Source organism: Stegostoma tigrinum, chromosome 30 (genome assembly GCF_030684315.1).
Source record: "Stegostoma tigrinum isolate sSteTig4 chromosome 30, sSteTig4.hap1, whole genome shotgun sequence".
Lineage (NCBI taxonomy): Eukaryota > Metazoa > Chordata > Chondrichthyes > Orectolobiformes > Stegostomatidae > Stegostoma > Stegostoma tigrinum.
The window spans coordinates 7,890,662-7,914,378 of NC_081383.1; the positions used below are offsets into that span (position 1 = coordinate 7,890,662).

Genomic DNA, 23,717 nt, shown 5'->3' on the forward strand with positions numbered 1-23,717 from the left:
TTCCAGAGGTGCAGTGAGAGTGGCTGCTGTTGACACCAAAGCCTCTTTTAACCAAGTGTGGCATCAAGGAACCCTGGCAAAACTGGAGTCAATGGGAGTTGGGGCAAACTCTCCACTGGTTAGAGTCATACCTAGCACATAGGAAGACGGTTATGGTTGTTGGAGGGGAGTCATTTTACTGTCTGTGTGGAGTTTGTGTGTTCTCCCTGTGTCTGCTTGGGCCTCCTCCAGGTGCTCTGGTTTCCCCCCACAGTCCAAAGATATGCAAGTTAGTTGGTAGGTCCAGAATACTGGAGTTCTCTGCAGCAGTTCCTTAGGTTAATGTCCTTGGTCCAATAATCTTCACCTGCTTTATCAATAATCATAAGGCCAGAGGTGGAGATGTTTGCTAATGATTGCACAGTATTCAACATGCTCATGACTCAGATACTGAAGGAGTCCATATCCAATATAGCAAGACGTGTGTAATATCCAAGTTTGTACTGATAATCAGCAAGTAACGTTCGCACTATGCAAGTGGTAGACAATGGTGTCTCCCATATTGATCTCCTGATCAATACTTCATGCCATTCAATGTCACTACCATTACTGAATCCCCAAAATCACCATCCTGAGGGGTACCATTAAGCAGAAACTGAACTGGACTACCCACATACTGAAGCTACAACAGCAAGTCAGAGACTAGAAATTCTGAGATGGCTAACTCACTACCCGACTCCCACAGCCTGTCCACTATTGACAAGGCACAATTGAAGAGGGTGATAGAATATTCCTCACTTGCCTGGATGAGTGCAGCTCCAACAACACTCAAGAAGCTTGACACCATCCAGGACAAAGCAGCCCATCTGATTGGGACCACATCTATGAACATTCAATCCCTCCACCACCAATACACACCAGTATGTGCCACCTATAATATTTTTAAAAATTAATTCACAGGACATGGGCTGGCCACCAGTTATTGCCTGTTCCTAGTTACCCTGAGACTGTGGAAGTGAGCTGCATTACAGAAATCCACCATAGCTCTTAAACGGCACTTTTCAAATCCACAACCACTTCCATCTAGAAGGTCAAAGACAGCAGATACATGGGAACATCAATACCTGCAAGTTCCCCTCCAAACATGACTTGGAACAGTGGAAACATTCCTTCCATGTTACTGGGTCAAAATCTTGGAACTGCCTCCCCAACAGCAATGTGGGTCTATTTACAGCAAATTCACCACAGCAGATCAAGAAGGCAGCTCACCACCACCTTTTCAAGGGTAACTGAGATAGACAATAAATCCGGGCCCAGCTAGCAACACCCACGTTCCATGAATGAATTAAAAATGTGTGTCCCTTCTTTAAAAAGTCATCACTGATAAACTAAAACCAAAGTTTCACTCAAGGGAATCATTGCTAAGGCAAACAGATTTCTACCCCTTTAATATTTAATTAATCTGATGCTTCCACTAATTAATAGATAATTGAAGTCCCTTGAAATAAAATGGAACAAAAATAAACACAAAAATTCTAAGCCTCCAAGGAACAGAAGTAGATAGTCAGATTATGGCCCCCTGCACTGTTCAGTTGATTTCTATTCAATGATCCATATCAAGAAGTGCACTTCTGGGGATACCACCCAAGGCCAGGATCAGTTGGTCAAGACACAGGAGTCAAACCACATATTTCCTCCCATTGCATTCACACATAGAGAATGGGGATCTGGAGAGGATCCCGATGACAATTATTAGTCAGAGTAGCAATGGTCTCCAAGAAGAAAGTGGTGGACTCAAGATCTATATAAAAGAAATAGGGAAAGAAAAGATAATAAAATGTGAGGCTGGATGAACACAGCAGGCCAAGCAGCATCTCAGGAGCACAAAAGCTGACGTTTCGGGCCTAGACCCTTCATCAGAGAGGGGGATGGGGGGAGGGAACTGGAATAAATAGGGAGAGAGGGGGAGGCGGACCGAAGATGGAGAGTAAAGAAGATAGGTGGAGAGGGTGTAGGTGGGGAGGTAGGGAGGGGATAGGTCAGTCCAGGGAAGACGGACAGGTCAAGGAGGTGGGATGAGGTTAGTAGGTAGCTGGGGGTGCGCCTTGGGGTGGGAGGAAGGGATGGGTGAGAGGATGAACCGGTTAGGGAGACAGAGACAGGTTGGACTGGTTTTGGGATGCAGTGGGTGGGGGGGAAGAGCTGGGCTGGTTGTGTGGTGCAGGGAAAGAAAAGACTTGCGTTTACATAGCACTTTCATGACCACCAGTCATTTCAAGGAGGATCCTAGCAGATTAAATACTTTATAACAGCGGTAATGCCACAATATAGAGTCATAGAGATGCACAGAATGGAAACAGACTCTTCGGTCCAACTTGTCCATGCCGACCTAATCTAGTCCCATTTGCCAGCACTTGATGCATATCCCTTTAAACGCTTCCTACTCATGCACCCAATCCAGATGCCTTTTAAATGTTGTAATTGTACCCACTTCCACCACTTCCCCTGGCAGTTCATTTCCATATATGCACCACCCTGAGCGTGAAATATCAGAGATGCAGCATTTAACTTGTAAACAGCAAGACCTCAAAAACAGTAATGTGATAATAATGAGGTAATCTGTTTTATAGAATAAAATCTAAATATTGCAGATCCTGGAGATCTGAAATAAAACACGACAATACTGGACAAACTCAGCAAGTCTGGTAGCATCTGTGGAGCACAAAATGAGTTAACATTTCAAGTTCAACATAATTCAAGTTCAATGTTGGATAACAAAGTGTGGAGCTGGATGACCACAAAAGCTTTTGTGATCCTAAGATGCTGCTTGGCCTGCTGTGTTCATCCAGCTCCACACTTTGTTATCTCGGATTCTCCAGCATCTGCAGTTCCCATTATCTCAAGTTCAATGTTCACTTTGTTTTTCTTTTTCTCAACACATTCTGCTGGACCTGCCCAGTTTCTTCAGCATATTCTTTTGTTGTTGGTGGAGAGATTAAAAACTAGCTAGGACACTGCGTAAAACTCCCCTACATTCCTTCGAGAAAGAGTGACATTGAATCTTTTAATGGATGCTGATCCCAACGAGCAGCTTAGATGGGGCTGATGTTAATTATACATATTTTTCGCCTTAATCGAACTATTCAGAGTGGTTCTTAGCTCTGCAGCAGGTCGGACTTAAACCGGTCCAGCAGTGGGAACACTAACACCGCGCCACAATGTATATTTGCAACAAGACAAAATCTCCAGTGTAAAAATCCTGAGACGGTTAGACATGACTGAATAAATTTATTGTAAAGCGGATTACTATTTCAGAGCATATTTTTCTTATTACTAAGACAAAGCACACTCAGAACTGATGCAATGGCTCTGCAATGATCTCAGAGGCTGAGTCATTTTCATGTTTTTTTGCACTAAACGGCTTTAGCTTTAAACCCAGTTTAAATGCCTGGTTGACACACAACAACCCACCAGCTGATTGGGTGGAAAACGCGGGGATTCCTTCGTGTATCTAGTCTGATTGGTTCTTAAGATTTCCCAGCAGGCAAAATTACGCGGGAAAGGAGTTAGAGGTAAAAGCATTTAGAGGGATCTAGACTTTCTATCTATTTTTTTCTCTCCTGGAAAACGAAGGAGAGTTCAATGTATATCATTATGTCCGGGAGTGCCAGTTGCAATTCTCCCAAGCGGATGGTTGTCTCTGTTATTAAAGCCACACCGTTCCAATCCAAGTTTGGTACGGAGGATTTAAACCTGGGGGATTTTTCAATGGTTTTTCCCTGCAAATGGCCGGAAAACTCCAACAGTATGAGTTTGAGTCCGACCCCCAGCATTGGATCAACAGGGTCCGCTTCGCCCAGGCAGAGTCCCGATATCGCCGCGTATAAGGTAAAGGAGGCCCATTGGATTTTCTTGTTGCTGTCGCATAATATATCTTAGTGGAAATGTGCTGCATAGCTAGGAGGCTGTCAGTACGGTCCTCTAGTACTCAATGCAGAGAATAGCTGACCTGTCATACGAATACGACAGAAGGGTAGAGGGGCGAGATTGCATTTAGAGTAAACTTGCACTTGTCAGCAGTAGTTAAGAGATAAAGCGCTTCCAAGTCTTTGCAGATCATATTTAACTTGTAATGTAAACAGTGCGGCGGGACCTTAGTAGATTTGGCAGCCTCTGTGGAGAGATAAGCAATTAATATTTCGGGACCGATATGATTTTATTTCTTCGCGTCTTTTAACTTATAGCTTGTGGGCAGCAGGATTACCGAAAACCACATGTTGCTCATCTCCACCCCACCCACCCACCCACGACCAGCGTGGATTTCAGAATACTAAAAACAACCTTTTATTGACAAGTGTAACTGATCTGACGATTCCATTTCCAGATCAATAACTTCTTTCCTCTCTGATTGCTCTACGTAACACTTTGTCAGATACAACGCTGTGTGGAGCTGGAGGAACACTGTCTCTGACTTTCTTTCTGAATCCAGTTTGAAAGTGATAGCTTGCCATATTCTCCTTTCTCTACGATCGTGAGCTTGTATAATTAAATTTTAAGTCGGGAGTTCCTTTTAAAACGAACTAATATTATTTAAGATTAGTACCGCATTTCTAATTTCGTTTGAATGGCCTGAAATTGCAAGTGTTGAACGCGCCAAAAATGTAGCTGGCGCCAAGGTTCCATCTCCATGGAGACGGGACACTGTTGGCCTCGCCCCCCCCCCCCCCCCACCCCGCATATGATTGGCTACTGTTGGTGTTACATGTTTAGTAGCGTCAATTCGAATTGGAGGAAGTCCTAGGGGCTCCGTGCAAGGGAAGTTTTAAATCAATCTTCACTCTTTCAAATTTAGTTCTCCGTTTATTTCATTTACAGCGAGGTAATCATCACTGCTGCCTGTACCTGTCAGCCTTTGAAACCCTGTTCCAGCCTTTAGAGCTCCATTCCTCAAGAGGTGGTAGCAGAATCCTGGAATTTTTTTGAGGCAGTTGGATTCTTGATAAGCAAGCGGGTGAAAACGTGTTGAGGACAGGCAGAACACGCTTTAGTGGTGCAGTGTTTACGTCCCTGAGTCGGAAGGCCTGGGTTCAAGGCCTGCCTGTCCCAGAAGTGTGGCATAACACGTCTGAGCAAGCTGATTTAGTAATAATTGGGAGCAGGTAATAATGAGGGATTAAAAAATAGCAGACATAAGAACTGGGAGTGGGAGTAGGCTATTCAGCCCATTAGCCTGCTCTGCTATTCAATATAATCATAGCTGATCTCACCTTGGTTGCAACTCCCCTTTCCTGCCTGTGTACTAATTTAAAAAAAAACACTCAATATTGCAGTGTCTGGTTAACTCCTGATTTTATGTATGTGTGATTGGGAGCATAGGAAAGTACCAGGCTGGGTTGGGAGCATAGAACAACTCCCCAGTCTTAAAAACCATCATCTGCTACTTAATACCTTCCTAAATCTCTTGTTAAAATGCTCTTTGCTTTCTGCCTCTACTGCAGTCAAAGGGATAAGAAAATATTGCATTTATGTAGCATTCTGAAAGCTGTGAAGCTAATGAATTACTTTTGAAGTTAGTTTTTATTGTGGAGGCAAACAGCAAACATATAAAAATGGCCAGGATTTTGAAGTCTGTGCCCAGAGATCCAGGAAGTTGAGAATTCTTTTCGTGAGCAAACAGTGACGGTTATCTGTAACTCGCTGCCTTGAAGAGTGGAAAGGCTGAGTGATTTCAAAAGGGAAATTGCAGAGGTACTTGAGGGAAGTTAGTTTACTGGGCAACTAGTGTAGAGTGGGATGTTGAGTCTGTTTGGACTGCTCTGCAGAGAGCTAGCGTGGAGTTGATAAATGAAACCGCCTTCTTCCATGTCAAAATTACTGCGTTCAGGTATCACTGCCCTTTCCCAGTTGCCCTGGAAAGTGGTAGTGGCCACTGTTTAAGCTGCTGAACAATTTGTAGCCAAATTACCACTTAACAGGGTAGTTAAGATTTGGTCATGGCTTTCCTTTCCTACAAAAAAATGTAGTGAAAGTTCAAGTTTACCAATGATAACATCTTTATGGCAACCTTCTCTTACTGATTTTTTTTTAAAAATTGCTTTCAAATCTTGACTGCCAAGGTAGGTAGAATTTTCATCTTGATGAATCGTGAAGCACAAATGAAGGCCCTTTTTGCACCTGTGCCAGTCAAAAAACACACCAAATTATTTGAATTGAGTTTTCCAGCATTTGGCCCATAGCCTGTGTGCATTTGTGCAAAGGCATACCTAAATACTTAAATGTTAAAGGGGTTTCTGCCCTGTCAGTGGAACAGTGAGTTCCAGATTCCATGGATTGTTGGTCTAGGAATATAATTCTGTACAATCAATATAGCAGATAATAGCAAGCACGTATACACAAAAGTAAAATGGATAATTAATTTTGACATCTTGGTGTAGAGTATTGGCCAGGATGAGGGATGAGATACACCTAAAATTGTACAGGAAGCTTATGGAAAATTCTGGAATGCCCCTGATAGTATGCTGTTGGTCAACCATTTGTGGGCTTACATGGGTGAAAACTCCTGATTTCCCAAATGAACATTTCGCTGCATAAGGATAACTTCCTTGTCCATTACAAAAAAAATGCCACCTTTTACATTCTTGCAGACTGAAACAGGTCATGTCATTAGGCTAGTCATCCAGGAGCTTGAGTGAATGCCCTGTCATCATGGATTTAAATCCCACTGTGGTAGCTGGTACAATTTAAATTGAGTTTCTAAATGTGCAATTAGAAGCCCATTCTCAATAATGGTGACCTTGAAACCACAGCAATTGTTGTAAAATCCCATCTGGTTCACTAATCCCCTTTTTTTTGGGAAGGAAAGCTGTCATCCATATTTTGTGTGGCCCACGTGGTTCAAGATCCACAACAATGCGTTTGACTTTTCTTCACTGTCTTCTGAAGTAGCCAATCAGGCAAGTCAGCGCAAGGCCAATTATGGGTGGGCAATAAATGTTAGGCTTGTCAGTGATGGCCTCAGCCCATGAGAGAGTAAAGCCTTCTGACCAAGCAGAACCTTCTGAAATCTCACCGAAAGAATAGTCTTTATTGAATAATGGAGCAGAACACAGAACAAAACTTATCCATTTCATGTGGGATTGCTACCACTGAATCAATCTGGGAAACAATCCTCCAGTAGCTGTTCCCAAGGTCACTGCTACAAAGACATTCTGAGCTGTTTGCTGGCCATCCTTTCCTTTTCAGGCAGATGTATTTGAATAGTAATTGGGAATGCTAATCCTGTCCATTATTTACATTATGTAATTTAATTATTCTCACTTGTTTCTTTTAGAACAAAAGCCAGTTGCAATGTGTTAACTATCTCACCCTTTCTAATGGTGACTTGGAGAGTGGATGCTGAATCTAACTCAGGAATGTCGATGCATTTCAGTGACATCCTTCGTTTTGTACGTTGCAGGATGGGATGAGACGTGGCCGGCCGAGAGCAGAAATAGTCCGAGATTTGATCAACGAGGGCAGTCTGTCCACTAGCCGGATTCGCTGTCATGTCTGCAATCGAGTTTTCCCGAGAGAGAAATCATTGCAAGCGCACAAAAGGACACACACTGGTACGCACGAATGGGGAGAGCACTGGTACCACATTGATCCTTTCTATGCATGTTTCACAACGTTGATGATCATTCTCTTCATTATTCCTACCCATCTCCTCACTGACTCAGCAAGCTCAAGACTTCTCACACTGCCTCCTACTCTATCTCATTCCATTTGGGGTGTCAGTTGAGTTAAACCCTTACCCTTTTTGGTTCTGTCTTCTATAATCTAAAACTTAATTCCATTTGTACGCTTAGACTAATGATAAGGAGCTATGTACCAGATGTTAAAATGAAACCAAGAACAGTGGGTACTAACGGTCTGAAACAAAAAACAAATAGCTGGAGAAACACGGCAGGTCAGGCAGCATCGGTGGAGAGAAAGCAGAGTTATCATTCCCAGCCTGGTGACCCACAGCTGCCGCCGCCACCACCAGACCAAAAGAAGGTCACTCGCTCGAAATGTTGACTTTGTTCTCTCTCCACTCATGCTGCCAGACTGCTGAATTTCTCCAGCAATTTGTTTTGTTTCACAGGTTAACTGCTGTTTAGACAGAATGCAGGCTGATTCTTTCCTATTTCAGAGTTTTATTCCAATTCAAGGACAGCCAGCTCCACTGCTTACTTTTTTCCATTATATACCCAGCCAAGTTTTCACCCATCATATGTTCCTCGGTTCTAAGTGGCCTCTGGCATCACTGCCAGATCATTACTAGATAATAGCATCCAAGTGATTCATACACATGACTTTTTTTTGTAATATCTGTGAATTTATAGGTTTTTAGGAGGTGTCACCCAATATTAGTTTTCCACTTCCTCCACCACTCAACCCCCCCCCCCCCCCCCCCCCCCCCCCCAACCCCCTGCCATTTTGGATGTCAATTTTTCCACACACTCTCTTCAGATTTTTTTTTTAACTTATTGTTGAAATAATCGTTGAGGAATTGCAGCTGTGACAAAGAATTGAAAAGTCAGGGGCCGTTGTACGTGAACTGGGCGCAGGAGTAGACCACTCCATCCCTCAAGTCAGTGCTGCCATTCAATAAAATCACGGCTGATCTGATTGAAGCCTCAAATCCACACCTCCACTAATGCCAGATCACCTTTTTATTTCATGAGTATCCAGATGTATTCTCACTTCTGACCTGTATAACCGAAACATAATCTCCTACTCTTGTTTCATAGAACATAGAACAGTACAGCACAGAACAGGCCCTTCAGCCCACAATGTTGTGCCGACCATAGATACTCATGTATGCACCCTCAAATTTCTGTGACCATATGCATGTCCAGCAGTGTCTCAAATGTCCCCAATGACCTTGCTTCCACAACTGCTGCTGGCAACGCATTCCATGCCCTCACAACTCTCTGTGTAAAGAACCCGCCTCTGACATCCCCTCTATACTTTCCTCCAACTAGCTTAAAACTGTGACCCCTCGTGCTAGCCATTTCTGCCCTGGGAAATAGTCTCTGGCTATCAACTCTATCTATGCCTCTCATTATCTTGTATACCTCAATTAGGTCCCCTCTCCTCCTCCTTTTCTCCAATGAAAAGAGACCGAGCTCAGTCAACCTCTCTTCATAAGATAAGCCCTCCAGTCCAGGCAGCATCCTGGTAAACCTCCTCTGAACCCTCTCCAAAGCATCCACATCTTTTCTATAATAGGGCAACCGTTGTTAAATTCTCCTTACAATAAATAAAACAATTCTATTATTAAAACTGTTAGTTTTCTGTTATTTTTCTCTACTTATTCATCTTTTAGTCCTTTTTGTGCTGTTTTGTTTTATATTTTGTCCAGTCGTCTTACCTACTTCTGAATTATGTTTTTCTTAAGTTTGATACTGTCTTGAATTTTGCTTTAAATGTTAGCCGCTGCATCTCCATTGACCTATCCTTAAACTAATTTGACACCTCACTGTGGCTGTCATGCCCTAATAACTGCCCTTATTTCAGTTTGAAACACTATCTTGCACCTGCTCTTTGCTCCCTTTAAACTGAGGGAGTTCCCAAATTTGATTCCTTGCTCCCATTTAGTTTTGAACCCTTTCTACAGTCCTAGCTGAGCTACTTACTAGAAAACTGGTTCCACCACCGTTCTGGTGTAGACCATCCCAGGTGCTCAGGCCCCAGTTCCCCAGTACTGGTATCGGTGACCATGAACTGAAACCAATCTCCTACACCAGCCTTTGTGACAAATGTTGATTTCTCTAATCTTACTGCCCTATGTCAAATTGCACGTGGCTAAGTTCCATAACTTAATGTGGTGCCTGGCCCCTTGTACTTACAAAACCTTCTGTTTGTCATTTCTAATATCATTTGTAGTGACACAGATCATGATCAGGTTCTTCTCCTCCCACTTTAGCTACTATCCTGCCCTGAGCAGGGATATTGTACCCCGGCACTGGTCAGGCAACACAGCTTTCTGCACTCTCGCTGCAGATAAGATTATCGATCCTTCGACTGTTCCCTGTTACACCACTTAGCTGTTTCTTCACCTCACTCAAGTACCATGGTCAGTTAGCTCATCCACACTGCATACGCATTTTCCATGGATCACGATGATATTGAGGAGCCCCAACACGCTGTAGCTCTGACACATCATCTGTCCTGCCTTACTTAATGTATTTTACTGAAATAACACAAGTAATTTGACTCTTACTTTGTTTTTACATTATACATTAAAAACAGAGAAAATAAGTAGATAAATTACCGGTTTTATTTAATTCAAACATATTTTATGTATGTGCATAAAAATGTCTTAAGGTTTAATAGGACAGGCACTTTAACTGCTTACCAGGCAGTCATAATATGGGTAGATTCATCATCTTAGGGGAATAATAACTAACTTTTTCAGGATGGAAAAAGCAAAAGAACACCTTCCTTTATCATACAACCCTCTTACACTCAACCTCCTGGCACCATGTTCAAAATTGCAGTTTGTGTTCTTGCTTGAGCAGGTCTGGCCGTTTCTGTGAAGAGAAAGCAGAGTGACCGCTTCATGTCCAGTATCCCTTCAGGTCCTTGTATAGAATCCCTACAGTGTGGGAGCAGGTCAGTCAGCCCGTCGAGTCCACACCGACCTTCCGAACAGCATCCCACCCAGATCCAAACCCCTACCCTATCCCTGTATTTTCCACCTGAGACACTATGGGCAATTTCCCATGGCCGCTCCACCTAGCCTGCACATCTTTGAACTGTGGGAGGAAACCAGAGCACCCAGAGGAAACCCGCGCAGACACAGGGAGAATGTGCAAACTCAGCATAGATGGCTGCCTAAGGGTGGAATCGAACCTGGGTCCCTGATGCTGTAAGGCAGCAGGACTAGCCACTGAGCCAACCCCGTTCTGAAAAATTGTGTTGTATTTTGTTTTGGTTTTAACGAGGTGGTCCCTTACTGAAACACAACCCTGCGATGTTGCAGATTTTAGTTTAACAGTAAAACACAAGCTTATTAACCAAAATAAATTAAGGTAAAATAAAATAAGCTAAATATTTATTTTATCTATCTGATGAATTGCAAAGCATGCCCTTAAAAATTTATAAAAAACCTTGTACAGTAGCCACACTAGAGAAAATACCTCTTTCTAACACCTCTATATAAGCTGAAGGTAACTGACTTTAATTGCAAGACTGGAAATACTGATAGCTACTTCCAGGATTTCTCATACACTAGAACTTAAAAATACTGAGCTTTAAGTAAACTCTCAAAGTTTTGTATTCTATTTTGTGACAATTGCTATCTCCTCACACTCTAAGGTAATCTAGTTTTGCTGTACAGTCATACAGCACAGAACAGTTCCTTCAACCCATCAGACCTATGCTGACCTATATACACTAGGCCCACTTTCCCCACACTAGACCCATACCCTTAAATGTTATGATGTTGCAACTGCTCATCCTCACAACCTTCGTGTACGTGGTTTTGTTTCTCTGGCAGTGCATTCCAGATTTCCACCACCCTCTGAAAAATCTTTCCCTCAAATCCTCTCTAAGCCTCCTGCCCTTCCCTTAAAATTACGATCCCACTCAATGACCCTTCATAATCTTTATATTTGCCCCTTCTCAGAAGCAGTGCACTATACAACCATCTCCCTCCAAGGACTTCAGAATTGCTCAAAGCACAATAGAAGTTAAAAACTTTTTTTTAGAAAAAAACTCTCTCTCAAAACTCTGGGCGTTTTCCCTGAAAATTAACTTTGAGTTGGATTTTTTTAAAATCTTGGAAGTGTGCAGTACAGCTCTCTGCACCTTTGCTGTTGCTGTAGAGAACAGTGTCAATCTTTTGACTGAGATAATAGGAACTGCAGATGCTGGAGAATCCAAAATAATAAAGTGTGAAGCTGGATGAACACAGCAGGCCCAGCAGCATCTCAGGAGCACAAAAGCTGACATTTCGGGCCTAGACCCTTCATCAGAGAGGGGGATGGGGTGAGGGTTCTGGAATAAATAGGGAGAGAGGGGGAGGCGGACCGAAGATGAAGAGAAAAGAAGATGGGTGGAGAGGAAAGTATAGGTGGGGAGGTAGGGAGGGGATAGGTCAGTCCAGGGAAGACGGACAGGTCAAGGAGGTGGGATGAGGTTAGTAGGTAGATGGGGGTGCAGCTTAGGGTGGGAGGAAGGGGTGGGTGAGAGGAAGAACAGGTTAGAGAGGCAGGGACAGGTTGGACTGGTTTTGGGATGCAGTGGGTGGAGGGGAAGAGCTGGGCTGGTTGTGTGGTGCAGTGGGGGGAGGGGACAAACTGGGCTGGTTTAGGGATGCAGTTGGGGAAGGGGAGATTTTGAAGCTGGTGAAGTCCACATTGATACCATTAGGCTGCAGGGTTCCCAGGCGGAATATGAGTTGCTGTTCCTGCAACCTTCAGGTGGCATCATTGTGGCAGTGCAGGAGGCCCATGATGGACATGTCATCTAGAGAATGGGAGGGGGAGTGGAAATGGTTTGCGACTGGGAGGTGCAGTTGTTTGTTGCGAACTGAGCGGAGGTGTTTGAAACCAAGCGGAGGCTTGGAGACCGCTTTGCAGAACACCTCCCAGCAGATTCTTGGCATGGAGAAAGAAACCAGGTTAATGGATCAGGACTGTGATATTTTATCAGAATTATTCATGGTCAGTGATTTGAAACATCCACTGGTAATCTGTCCAAAGATGCTGCCTGAAATGTTAAACTTTCCCTCCCCCAAGATATCTTGTTACTTCTAATTTCTAGCAGCTTCTGCTTTTTTTTTAAGAAGTCATGCTGAGATTTTTCCCCTAGCTCATTTGGACAATGTCGCTGAGTCACGTGCAGCAGGCAGTTAGAAGATTTGATTTCTAGTTTTGTACTGAGGTTACTTGATCTTAATTGATGACCTCCAACTGAATCTGGAGTAGTGTGTTTTAGGAACTTCAGCTAGGGGCTCTACCTGTGACTGCAGTTCATTACTTTCACTCCTCTTCACCTTGCTGTCTGACTCTGGGCTTTTGAGCCTTTGTGCAAGCCTCTCAACCACAACGCATTTGTTCATTTTCTTTTTGTTTTGGTTGCCGCTGCTTGTTGTTAACAACATTTAAAGTGGGTTTGGTAGCCTTGCTGCATCTTTCAGGCTGAGTGCCTGGCCCCCTTTAGAAAGGGACCGACCCAAAACACAGACCAGCTTGCGACAATAGGTCCTTTGTCTTTTTTTATTTGAAAAATCTAGAAATCAGCGCTCCACAACACATTGCAGACCCTATGATCAGAAGCTGAACTGGGCAAACATGTTTGCTTAACAGATAGTAAGAACTGCAGATGCTGGAGTCAGAGATAAGTGTGAAGCTGGATGAACACAGCAGGCCAGGCAGCATCAGAGGAGCAGGAAAGCTGGTGTTTCGGGTCAGGGCCCTTCTTCAGAATTGGGGGAGGGAAAGGGGGCTCTGAAATAAGTAGAGCGAGGGGATGGATTGGGAAAGGTAGGTGGGCTGGTGATGGCAGGTAGGCAGTGGTGGGAATTGGTCAATGAGGTGGGAGAAAAGATGGACAGGCGGGGATGAGAGGGAGGGTTGCTCTTGGGATGAGGCTGGCCGGGGGGAGATTTTGAAGCTGGTAAAGTCCACATTGAGACCATTGGGTTGTAGGCTCCCAAAGCAGAATATGAGGTGCAGCTCCTCCAGTTTCCGGGTTGCGTCGTTGTGACACTGGAGGAGGCCCAGGATGGACACGTTGTCCAGGGAACAGGAGGGGGAGTTGAAGTGCTTTGTGGCTGGGGGGGTGGGGGCGGGGAGAGGTGTTGTCGTTTGTCGAGATCAGAGCACGGACGCTGTATAAAGCGATCTCCGAGCCTCCCCGTGGTCTCACTGATGTAGAGGAGGCCACATCAGGAACAGCGGATGCAAAAGACCACGTTGACGGATGTGCAAGTGAACATCTGTTTAATGTGGAAGGTTTTTTTGAGTCCTGCGATAGGGGTGAGGGGAGAGGTGTAGGGGCAGGTGTAGCACTTCCTGCGGTTTCAGGGAAAAGTGCCAGGGCTGGTGGGGAGTGTGGAGCAAATGAGAGTAGAAGAGAGCAGCCCCTCTGCAAGGCAGATAAGGGTGGGGAGAGAAATATATCCTTCGTAGTGGGGTCAGATTGCAGGTGGTGGAAGTGGCGGAGAATGATGCGTTGAATCCAGAGATTAATGGGGTGATATGTGAGGACAAGGGGAATTCTGTCTTTGTTTTTATTGAGGAGAGGGGGTGTGAAGGCTAAGGCGCGAGAAACGCAAGAGATGCGGTCAAGGGTGTTTTTGACCACCGTGGAGGGTTAAGTTGCGGTCCTTGAAATACGAGGACATCTGGGGTCTTCAGGAGTGGAATGCCCCACCTTGGGAGCAGATGCGGCTGAGTTGGAGGAAGTGGGAGCAGGGAATTGCATTTTTTTGCAGGAAGGTGGGTGAGAGCATGTGCAGTCTAGATAGCTGTGGCTTAGTTTTGCAAGAAGTCAACTCCATTGGAGGCCCAGTCAAAAAAAAAAGCCTCAAATTGTTGGCTGTTCAAAAAACTTCATAAAAGGATAGATAATTGTCTTAACGTTTACTGATTTTAGTTGTTTTTCTTCTCCCCAACCCCCCAAAAAAAAATTGTTGCCCTTTAGGTCCTGAAGTTGGCAAAAATCCCACCATTCAGTACTTCTTCCTTTCTCTTTCTCCCTGTTTGTGCGGTGTTTAGGTGAGAGGCCGTATGTGTGTGACTACCCAAGCTGTGGGAGAGCCTTCGTGCAGAGCGGGCAGCTCAAGACGCACCAACGCCTGCACACAGGAGAGAAACCCTTCATCTGTTCCGAGCCGGGTGAGTCATATTTGGATTGGGGCCCAATTCTGTTTGGCAATTTTTCTTGACCGCCTTGAAGTGTGTTGAGAATGCTACATAAAATGTAAGTTGTACGTTTATTCACCTGAAATGTAATTGATTGAGTCTGCTCCATGTGAGGATGCTCCCAGTTTATTATCACATTTTGCTCTGGAGAGGCCAATTTTGAATGAACTTAATGCGTCTGCTTTTAGCCTGAGAAATGTGGTGCTGTTGCATTTCTGTACCGATGAGGCACAGCTTCAGTATCCCCTTGTTAATAAAGTAATGTTGTAAATTCTTTCCAGGCTGTGTCAGCAAGTTTACTCATGCCAATCGGCACTGCGCAAAACACCCGTATGCCCGGCTGAGGAGGCATGAAGGTACAACGGAACAAGGCCAGGTCACGGTGGTTGAAGAAGACAAGGCAGTAGTGGAGTGGTTAACAAAGTGAGATATTGAGCTCTCTTCCCTCCTCCAATAACTAAAATGTGAATGTATTTGTTTGATTGTTTATGGCATCTATTGCCCATAACTAATCTCCCCAAAGAAAGAGGCAATGAGCTGCCCTCTGGGAACGTGCTGAAGATATATCTGCGGCCTGTTTGGCAGGGAGTGCTGGGGTTTTGTGCACCTGTCTACATACCTCACCCAGTGTCGCCTCTTTCCAAACAGTACAAGAACATGGGATTGGGAACAGGAGCATGCCATTCAACCCATCGTACTATCCCCATTTTCTTTGCTATATTCAATATCTGGAAATCTACTGCTCATTGTTATAAATGGTGCAGAAGGAGGCATTTTGGCCCAACATGCCTGCGCCAACTCTATTATCGAGTCTGACTATTATTGCTGCCAATCTCCTACCAAAACCATCCAATGCCTCAATTGAATCTGCCTCGACCACGCTTCCAAGAAGTGCATTCCAAGTGCATCTCTTAACTTGCTGGGAGCAAAATGTTTTTACTCAGTGACTTGGCCTCAGCACCCTGCTGGAGTAAAGAATTCCAAACCTTCTCTATAATTGGAGTGAAGAAACTCATAGAAGATTGGAGAAGTAGGCCATTTGGTCCTTAGCCTGCTTAAAAACAGACAATGTTTTGGCCTTGATTGATTTCTGTGGCACTGAGTTCCATAGGCTCACCCAGATAATATTCTGGGGACCGGGGTTCAAATCCTGCCTCAGCAGATGGTGGAATTTGAGTTCAAAAAAATATCTGGAATGAAGAAACTAATGATGCCCTGAAACCATTGTCGATTGTTGGAAAAACCCATCTGGTTCTCTAATCTTCTGTAAGGAAGGAAACTGCCATCCTTACCTGGTCTGGCTTACATGCAAGTCCAGACCTAGAGCAATGTGGTTGACTCTTAACTGCCCTCTAGGCCATTAGAGATGGGCAATAAATGCTGCCTAGCCAGCGATACCCTCATCCTGTTAACGAATAAAGAAGAAAAATTCGCACCCCTTGCCGCGTAAAGTCATTTCTGTTGCGTTCCTTGCTGAATTTATTAGCCTCCACTTATTTTTAAGACCTTCCATTTACCATTCCTTTGAATGCAAGTTCTCCTCCCTTTCCGTCAAAATGTGCTTTCCTTATTAAACATAGTCAGTTGGAGCAGGGACAAGTCATTCAGCCTTCCAAGTCTATACCACAGTTCAATATTCTCATGGCTGATTATCCAACTCAGTAGCCCTGTACCCACTTTCTGTTCACTGGAGTTTGAGACCACAAAGTTTGAGGTTTGAGATTTCAAACAATGCTTTTCTAATCAAAATTGCTGCAAGGTTGCAGTATTATTAGGATTGCAGCACACTGCTACAGTGTCGGGAATTTATCAGTTATGACGCTTAAGAAAATTTACAGGCTGGAGGGAGCCATAATTACAGAAAATTAGCCTTAAAGGGGCCAGAGTGGGGACAGTGCAGTCGTTAAACCAAACTTTGGATTTGCTGCTGCTTATTTTGTCCAACTGGAGATCTCTGAATGTGTGAACGTTTTTCTCAGGTATTGGCAGAGTCGAGAACAGCGTCCAGTCCCAGCGCAGGAAGAGGCAGGCTGCCAGAAATCTGACCAGGAACAGAAAAACCCAATGAACAACCGAGAGGACGAGGAGGAGGAGAAGGAACAGTGCTATACCGGGCAACACCTGCAGGAACAGAGAGAGCGGTGGCACGGGGCACTGGCACTTATCCAGCTGGCAAACCTCTCCACGGATCAGCTGTACTGATCAGCCTTCCACTTTCCCCCAACCCCCTCACCAAGCCAAACTTTGCAGAGTGGGGATGGGGACGAGGAACCAGAAGTGGCAAGCGAGTCCAGTGCATGGTGTCTCTTTGAGCTCAAGCCTGTGGACCAATCTCTCTGACTGGAGCTCTTGGAGGTTTATAGGTGTTGGCCTTAGCTGTCGTACAGCAAGAGTGAAGATTCTTATTTGGCCCTTGTCAAAGCTGCATCTTCCTCTGGTTGCTCATTTGCTGTTTTCTTTTAAGCATGTTTTAGCTGGGACCCCATTGCTTATAAGTGACAAAAAAATACTATCTCAGTCACCATTTTAAAAACAAATTTTAAATACGCAGTTTTGAAAAGAAACAGTATGTGTATCAGAGTAGAACAGTTTGCAATGATCCTTTACATTGCGGAGCTAATGCTTATTGTGCTTAGCTTCAGGAGTTTTTGTGGCTCGAAGGTCAGAGCTTGTATTTTATAAAATTGTAGAACCTTGCAGTGTGGAAGCAGGCCACTCAGCCCATTATGTCCACTCTAAAGAATGTCCCCTGTCCCTGTAACCCTGAATTTCTCATGGCTAATCCACCTAGCCTGCACATTCCTGGACACTCCGGGCAATGTAGCATGGCCAATCCACCTAACCTGCACATCTTTGGACTGTAAGAGGAAACGGAAGCACCCAGAGGAAACCCATGCAGATATGGGGAGAACGTGTGGAGTTTGTGTAGTCACCCAAGAGTAGAATCAAACCCTAATCTCTGGTGCTGTAAGACAGCTGTGCTAACCACTGAGTCACTGTATCATAATAGCTTTACAGTCAACTGGATCCTTTTTGAAGTGTATTAATATATGGTGGGCCAATATCTAAGAAGCAATAAGGTAATCACCAGATCAGTTCTCATTTAGAGGAGAAATATTAACCTGGACACTGAGCAGCTTCAAAATAGTGAGATCTTTTACGTGCACCCAAGAGAACAGACAGAACCTCAGCTTTCATATTTTAAAATGAGCCTCTGCAAGTGCCACACTCGCAACACTGCATTAGAGTTTCAGCCTGGGTTACCTACTGCATTGGGGCTTCAATCCACAACCCCTCTGAGTCCAGGGTAAAGATGCTTATCTGAATCCGAAAGGGTATTCATGGATGTTTTCCACTTCAGTGGGTGGTGTGAACCTGTGAAGATAAGCTGTGATTTGGAGGTGCTGTTTTGGACTGGGGTGGACAAGGTCAGAAATCACACGACACCAGGTTATGGTCCAAAAGGCTTATTTGAAAACACAAGCTTTTCGAGCCTTGCTCCTTCAGGTGTTTGTAAGAGGGGTAGTATCAGACACAGAATTTAGAAGTTAAAAAATCAAAGGGTCACACCTCTGAGAGAACTAAAGGTTTTATCTGTGTAAAGAAGAGGTGACATTTTAGGTCAGACACTGCATGTTAAGTGTGAGGCCTTGTTTAGAATCCGTTTTTTTTTGTTTGGAGTCAGTCTGGAATTATTTCTCAAGTAAGAATTTATAAAACGCCACATTGACTGTCTATAAATTGTGTGCTCCTTGAGCAAAATAGAATGCATCTGCAAGATGAGCTGAATAATGGCAGAACTAAGCCATCTGCTGGTGCAGTCAGTGGAAAAGTGTTGAGCACTCCAGTTCTGTCTCTCTTTATGTAAACTGTCAGAATTCATCGCCACCTACTGATGCACATAGAAACTGCAGCACTTAACAGCACTCCCAATAATTACAAATCTGTCTTGTGTTAATCATTAACAATTTTCCTTTCTCTTATCCAACTTGTAGACACACGGAGAGTCAGTTAGCTTAGTTGGCTGGAAGGCTGGTTTGCAATGCAGAGTGGTGCCAACAATGCATGTAAATTCCTGCACCAGCTAAGGTTTTTATGAAGGCCCTGCCTTCTCAACCTTGCTCCTCGCTTGAAGTATGGTGCCTTCGGGTTAAACTTGCGATCATTTGTCTCTAATGAGAGAGCAGCTGTATGGTTCTCTGGGATTATGACAACTTTACCTAGTTGCATGTTTATTGCTTGACAGATGTGAATATGGACTATGGGCAATGTGATGCTTTAGCTTTTTTGAGCAGTGCTTCTAAACTTATTTTATTGCTCATCTTCTGTCCTTCAGGAAAGGGAAGGAGCTGACACAAAGTTGGTGTTACATTAAGGCAAATTGAAAACTGAAGCCAATTTAGTAACACTGGTAGTTTTACAACCTGGGTCCTCACATTCTGTCTCAATTTAAAAATGATGGGAGATTATAAAGACAAAGAGGATCCAAAGAAGAATTAAATTTAACTCCCAGACCAGGAGAAGACTCTCCATTTTTCTACCCTCTAAATGCCTCAAATTTGCACCTGATTGTCAGTTTATTCTGCACCTTTTTAATTGAGTGAAAAAAAATCTCTATCAGTGCTTTCCCATAGTGTTGCAAGGGTTGGGGAAATAGGAGGGCCATGGGGAGCGGTTGATAATGGTGCACCAGAGGATGAGGAGGACAACAGGCAGAAAAGGGATGTGTGATTTTGAAGTTGAAGAGGAGCACCGGGACAAAGTAGGATAAGGAAAAGCGGAATGGAGCAGAAAGAGCAGTTGGGAGTCATGGAGGAGAGAACAAGAGGGGAAAACAGACATGGAGAGGAAGTGGAGAAATCAATCTGAAGAGTAGAATGAAGAGCCAGGGAGACTGAGAATGGGGGTGGATGTCGGAGTTGTGTTCAGTGGATGGGGAGAGAGCTAGAAGAGATGCCCGAATATTCAGTTCTTTTGAGCTTGTTCACAAAATCCGGAACTGACTTTTTAGCTTGCATAACAGCAATGGCACTATATTTTTTTTTTGTTTTAGATGAGTCTTTAACAAGGTCAGAAGAAATTGGGTGTAGAGGTGGGTTTGTTGACAAGTTTTGTTTTCACCCTGCTCACTATAGTCCCTGTGACTTCTACTGCAAGTCACCCTTTGAAAAGGTAGAGGCTATTTAACTTATACATTTGCACTACATGTCAAACCACTTCCATTTCTAAAAGGGGAGACTTGAGGTTTGGCAATTGACTGAATGCCCATTATGTGTGGGATATGGATGTGAGTGGAGAATTTTCTCCACTGGTTCAAGAGGAATAAACATTGATGTTAAAATATGATCTGACTAATGAAAACAGTGAGATATCACTTTGTGTGTGTGTGTGTGTGGTGGGGGGATGAAGTGAGAAAGGAGAAATTCCTTTGAGATAGGGTTGTTGGAAATGATTTTTTGAAAATCCTCATGTTCCTCAATGAAGGAATGGGTTGGGTGGTGGTGGGGGGGTGGGGGTGGGTGTTGGTGTTGGTATAAAGAGAAACTTGTACAGCAGTTCAGTAAGACTGAAGGCTGCTAGTGTTTCAGTTCAAATAGTGTATAACACATTTATTAATGGTGAAGGGGTGGGTTTGCAGAAAATGATGTGCAAATTTATCCAGAAGTTCTTTAAGCTATAAATAAATGGTCCAGACTAGGAGACTAGCTCAAGTGCAGTTTTCCTTTTTGGTAAATCAAGGTTTTTAAAATTAGATTTGAGATTTAAGATGGTTTTTAATTAGAAATCAAAAGAGCTAACACCAGACAGTATCTGCTGTTTAAAGTTGATTGGAGGAATGGGGTTGTACCTGGCACTCAATGCCCTTTTTTTTTGCCCTTTTAAAAATGAGATGGTGGGTTGCCACCTTGAACCATAGTCGTCTGTGTGGTGAAGGTAGTAGCACAGTAATTGCCGGGGAGCATTCCAGGCTTTTGACCCAGAGCGAATGAAGGAATAGGGCGATAGAATTCCAAGTCAGGGTGACTAAAAGCGTGGAGGGGTTGCGGCTATTTCTGTGATACTGCTGCCTTTGCCTTTGTAAAAGGGCTAGAGGTCGCAGATGTGGGAGGTGGTGTCAAAACCTTGAACATGTTACTTAATAAACAACTAAATAAAATCTAAAGTGAAGGCTTACAAATGCAATAGACTGGACAGATTTTAAAATCATTGTTTGGAGAAGCTTTGAAAGCATTAAGTAATCTTCTGTATCAATTTCTGTCCTCTGTACACTTTTTGAGCTGATTAGCTGTGTACAAACCATCAGCTTGTGGGATCTGGTTTGTGTGAATATGTAATTTAGCAAAAGGAAGACTGATTTCAGCAAGACTGTGTAGTTTAATTGCACTGTATATAAACTATTTAATAAATGGCAGAATAAATTTAATAACGGTCTTTTAGATGAAGGCAGCTGGCTTTGTTTTTTTTTTATGATGCTTTCTCAAGGCCTGAAATGACACAATTGATGTTGTTGCTACATGGACTGGTGGGCTAAAGCACGATAGCTGCCCTCACTTCCCGCTGGGGTAGCAAACTGTGTAGCTGTAAGTTTTTAATTTTTAAAAAAAAACTGGTGACTGCTGAAGAATTGAAATAAAAGACTGAAATTGCTGGAGAAACTCAGCAGGTCTAGCAGCATCCATGGAGAGAATAGCGATTAAATTTGAGTCCCCTGACCCTTCTTTAGAACTGGCCTAAGTATCTGTCTGTGTTTCAGTATCACCTACCTCGTTCCAGATAACATTAAATGCAGTCTTACAGCACAGAAGAAGGGTTGTTTGACCTATTTTGTTTGGGAAGATCAGACATAGGCATAAAAGACACTGGATTAGTCCCATTTTCATAACCTTTTTTTTCATCGTTTATCCAGTGACCGTATAGCCATAGCAAAATGGTTGAGTCGAGTGCCCTCTGAATAAACCCAAAATGCTACCCAGTTCAAGGGTAGTTAGGGACTGGCAACAAATGCTGCTCTTGCCAGCAATGTTTGTGTCTAGTGGATGAAGAAGGGGAAAATAAAATCAGTGGGGACCCGAACAGAAAAGGTTGAAACTTTAGAGAAGGTGAATGACATTATCCCCCTGTTTTCGTTAACTGTAAATGAGCTCAGCAGCTTGATAGGTGAGATAAATTCTATTTTAGGGTGACTGCTGCAAGTAGATAATGTGGCTGTAAAGTCTGGCTGTCAATTATAAAAATAGAAAGCTTGTGCCTGAAATCAGCTGATAATTATACTCGCCACATGGCCCAGACACTGACATAACCATTTTGAACAGGCTTCTGGCCAGCAAGGTGCACCTCCCCTTGCTGGGGAAGACTGATTCCAGCAGTCCCAGTGAGGAGTGCTGCTCACAAGCAAGTGTATCCTGGGACAAATAATAGATACAGTGCTAATTGTGCTGGGGCATTTAATTAATGGATAGGAACGGCTACAAAGCACACACATGTCAGGATATTTGTGGGTCTGGTTATGAGCAGTCAGGAAGGCAAATAGTATGTCAGCCTTCATTGCACGACGGTTTAAGTACTGAGCAAAGCAAGCATACAACAACGTACAGGGCTTTAGTGAGATCACACCTGGAGAACTGCATAGTTTTGGTCTCCTTTGTCAAAAAATATATACTTGCCATAGACAGCGCTCCATGAAGGTTCACCAGACTGGTACTGGGCTAGCAGGTCTCATCAGAAGAGATTAGATTGACTGGACCTGTATTCCCAGAGTTTAAAAGAGTGAGGGCGATCTCATTGAAACATGTAAAATTCTGATCGGGCTGGACAAACTGGACGCATTAATGATATTTTCCTTGGCCTGGGGATCCAGAACCTGTGATTTTTTCCCCCTGAATTGTTTGTGCAGTCACCTCTGGACCACAAAGTTCCAGGTTCAAGTCCTACCCAAAGTCTTAGGTGCAAAGCTGATAGTTCAGTTCTGTACTGATGGAGTGCTGCAGTGCTAATCTTTCCAATGTGACATTAAACCAAAGTCCCACCTTCCTGTTCAGGTAAATGCCATGGTGCTGTTCCAGAGAACAGGAGATTCTGTCTATACCCAAAACAGCAGTCAATGCCAAAAAGAAGAATAAGTGGTAACTTTCATATTATTAACAAAGCCCTGAATAATAAAAAGTTGGCAGAATGCAAATGTTAGCTTCTTTCTCACGCTGCTGAAGCAGATTATCAGTGATGTTTCTTTGCTGTCTCAAGACAGATGTTACTTCAAACTTCAGCAATGCCAACTTGACTTGACTAGAAAAACTGAACTGCAGTTGGACTGCTGAAGAGGAGAATTTTTTTTTACTCTTTACCCAGATGTGGAAGTCACTAGCAAGCTCAATATTTGTACTTTATCCTCAATAACCTTAAACTGAATGGCTTTCTAAGACACTCTTTAAAGGGATGTTAAGAATCAACCACAGTGCTGTGTGCCTGGAGTCACACTTGGGCCTGACCAGGTAAGGTTGATAGATTTCCTTCTGTAAAGGCCATTTGTGACGCAGATGGTTTTTCACAACAATTGATAATAGTTTCACGGTCGGCATTATTGCTTTAGATTACAATTCCAGATTTATTAATTGAATTTAAATCCCACCAGCTGCTGTGCTGGGATTTGCACCCTTGACCCCACAGTATTAGTCTCAGCCTCTGGATAATGTTGACAGGAGATCTACCGCTGATCACTAGGTAGGTCCAAGACAGTGCAAAGATAAAAGGAGGCTTGGTGACAGTGAACTACCGCAAACAAATCTTTCTCAATGCCACATATTGGCAGAGGAGGCAAATACTCATGATGGCCAGTCAAGG

General features: G+C 43.6%; 1 protein-coding gene across 1 annotated transcript; it reads left to right on the forward strand.

Annotated features, from left to right (window-relative positions):
* The first annotated feature begins 3,550 nt into the window (after window positions 1-3,550).
* Window positions 3,551-20,311, forward strand: LOC125465944 (zinc finger protein 367-like). The gene is made up of 5 exons (XM_048559973.2): window positions 3,551-3,867; window positions 7,436-7,586; window positions 14,733-14,852; window positions 15,161-15,302; window positions 16,859-20,311. The coding sequence occupies exons 1-5, from the start codon at window positions 3,622-3,624 to the stop codon at window positions 17,079-17,081; spliced, it is 882 nt and encodes a 293-aa protein (XP_048415930.1). The 5' UTR covers window positions 3,551-3,621; the 3' UTR covers window positions 17,082-20,311.
* The last annotated feature ends 3,406 nt before the right edge of the window (window positions 20,312-23,717 follow it).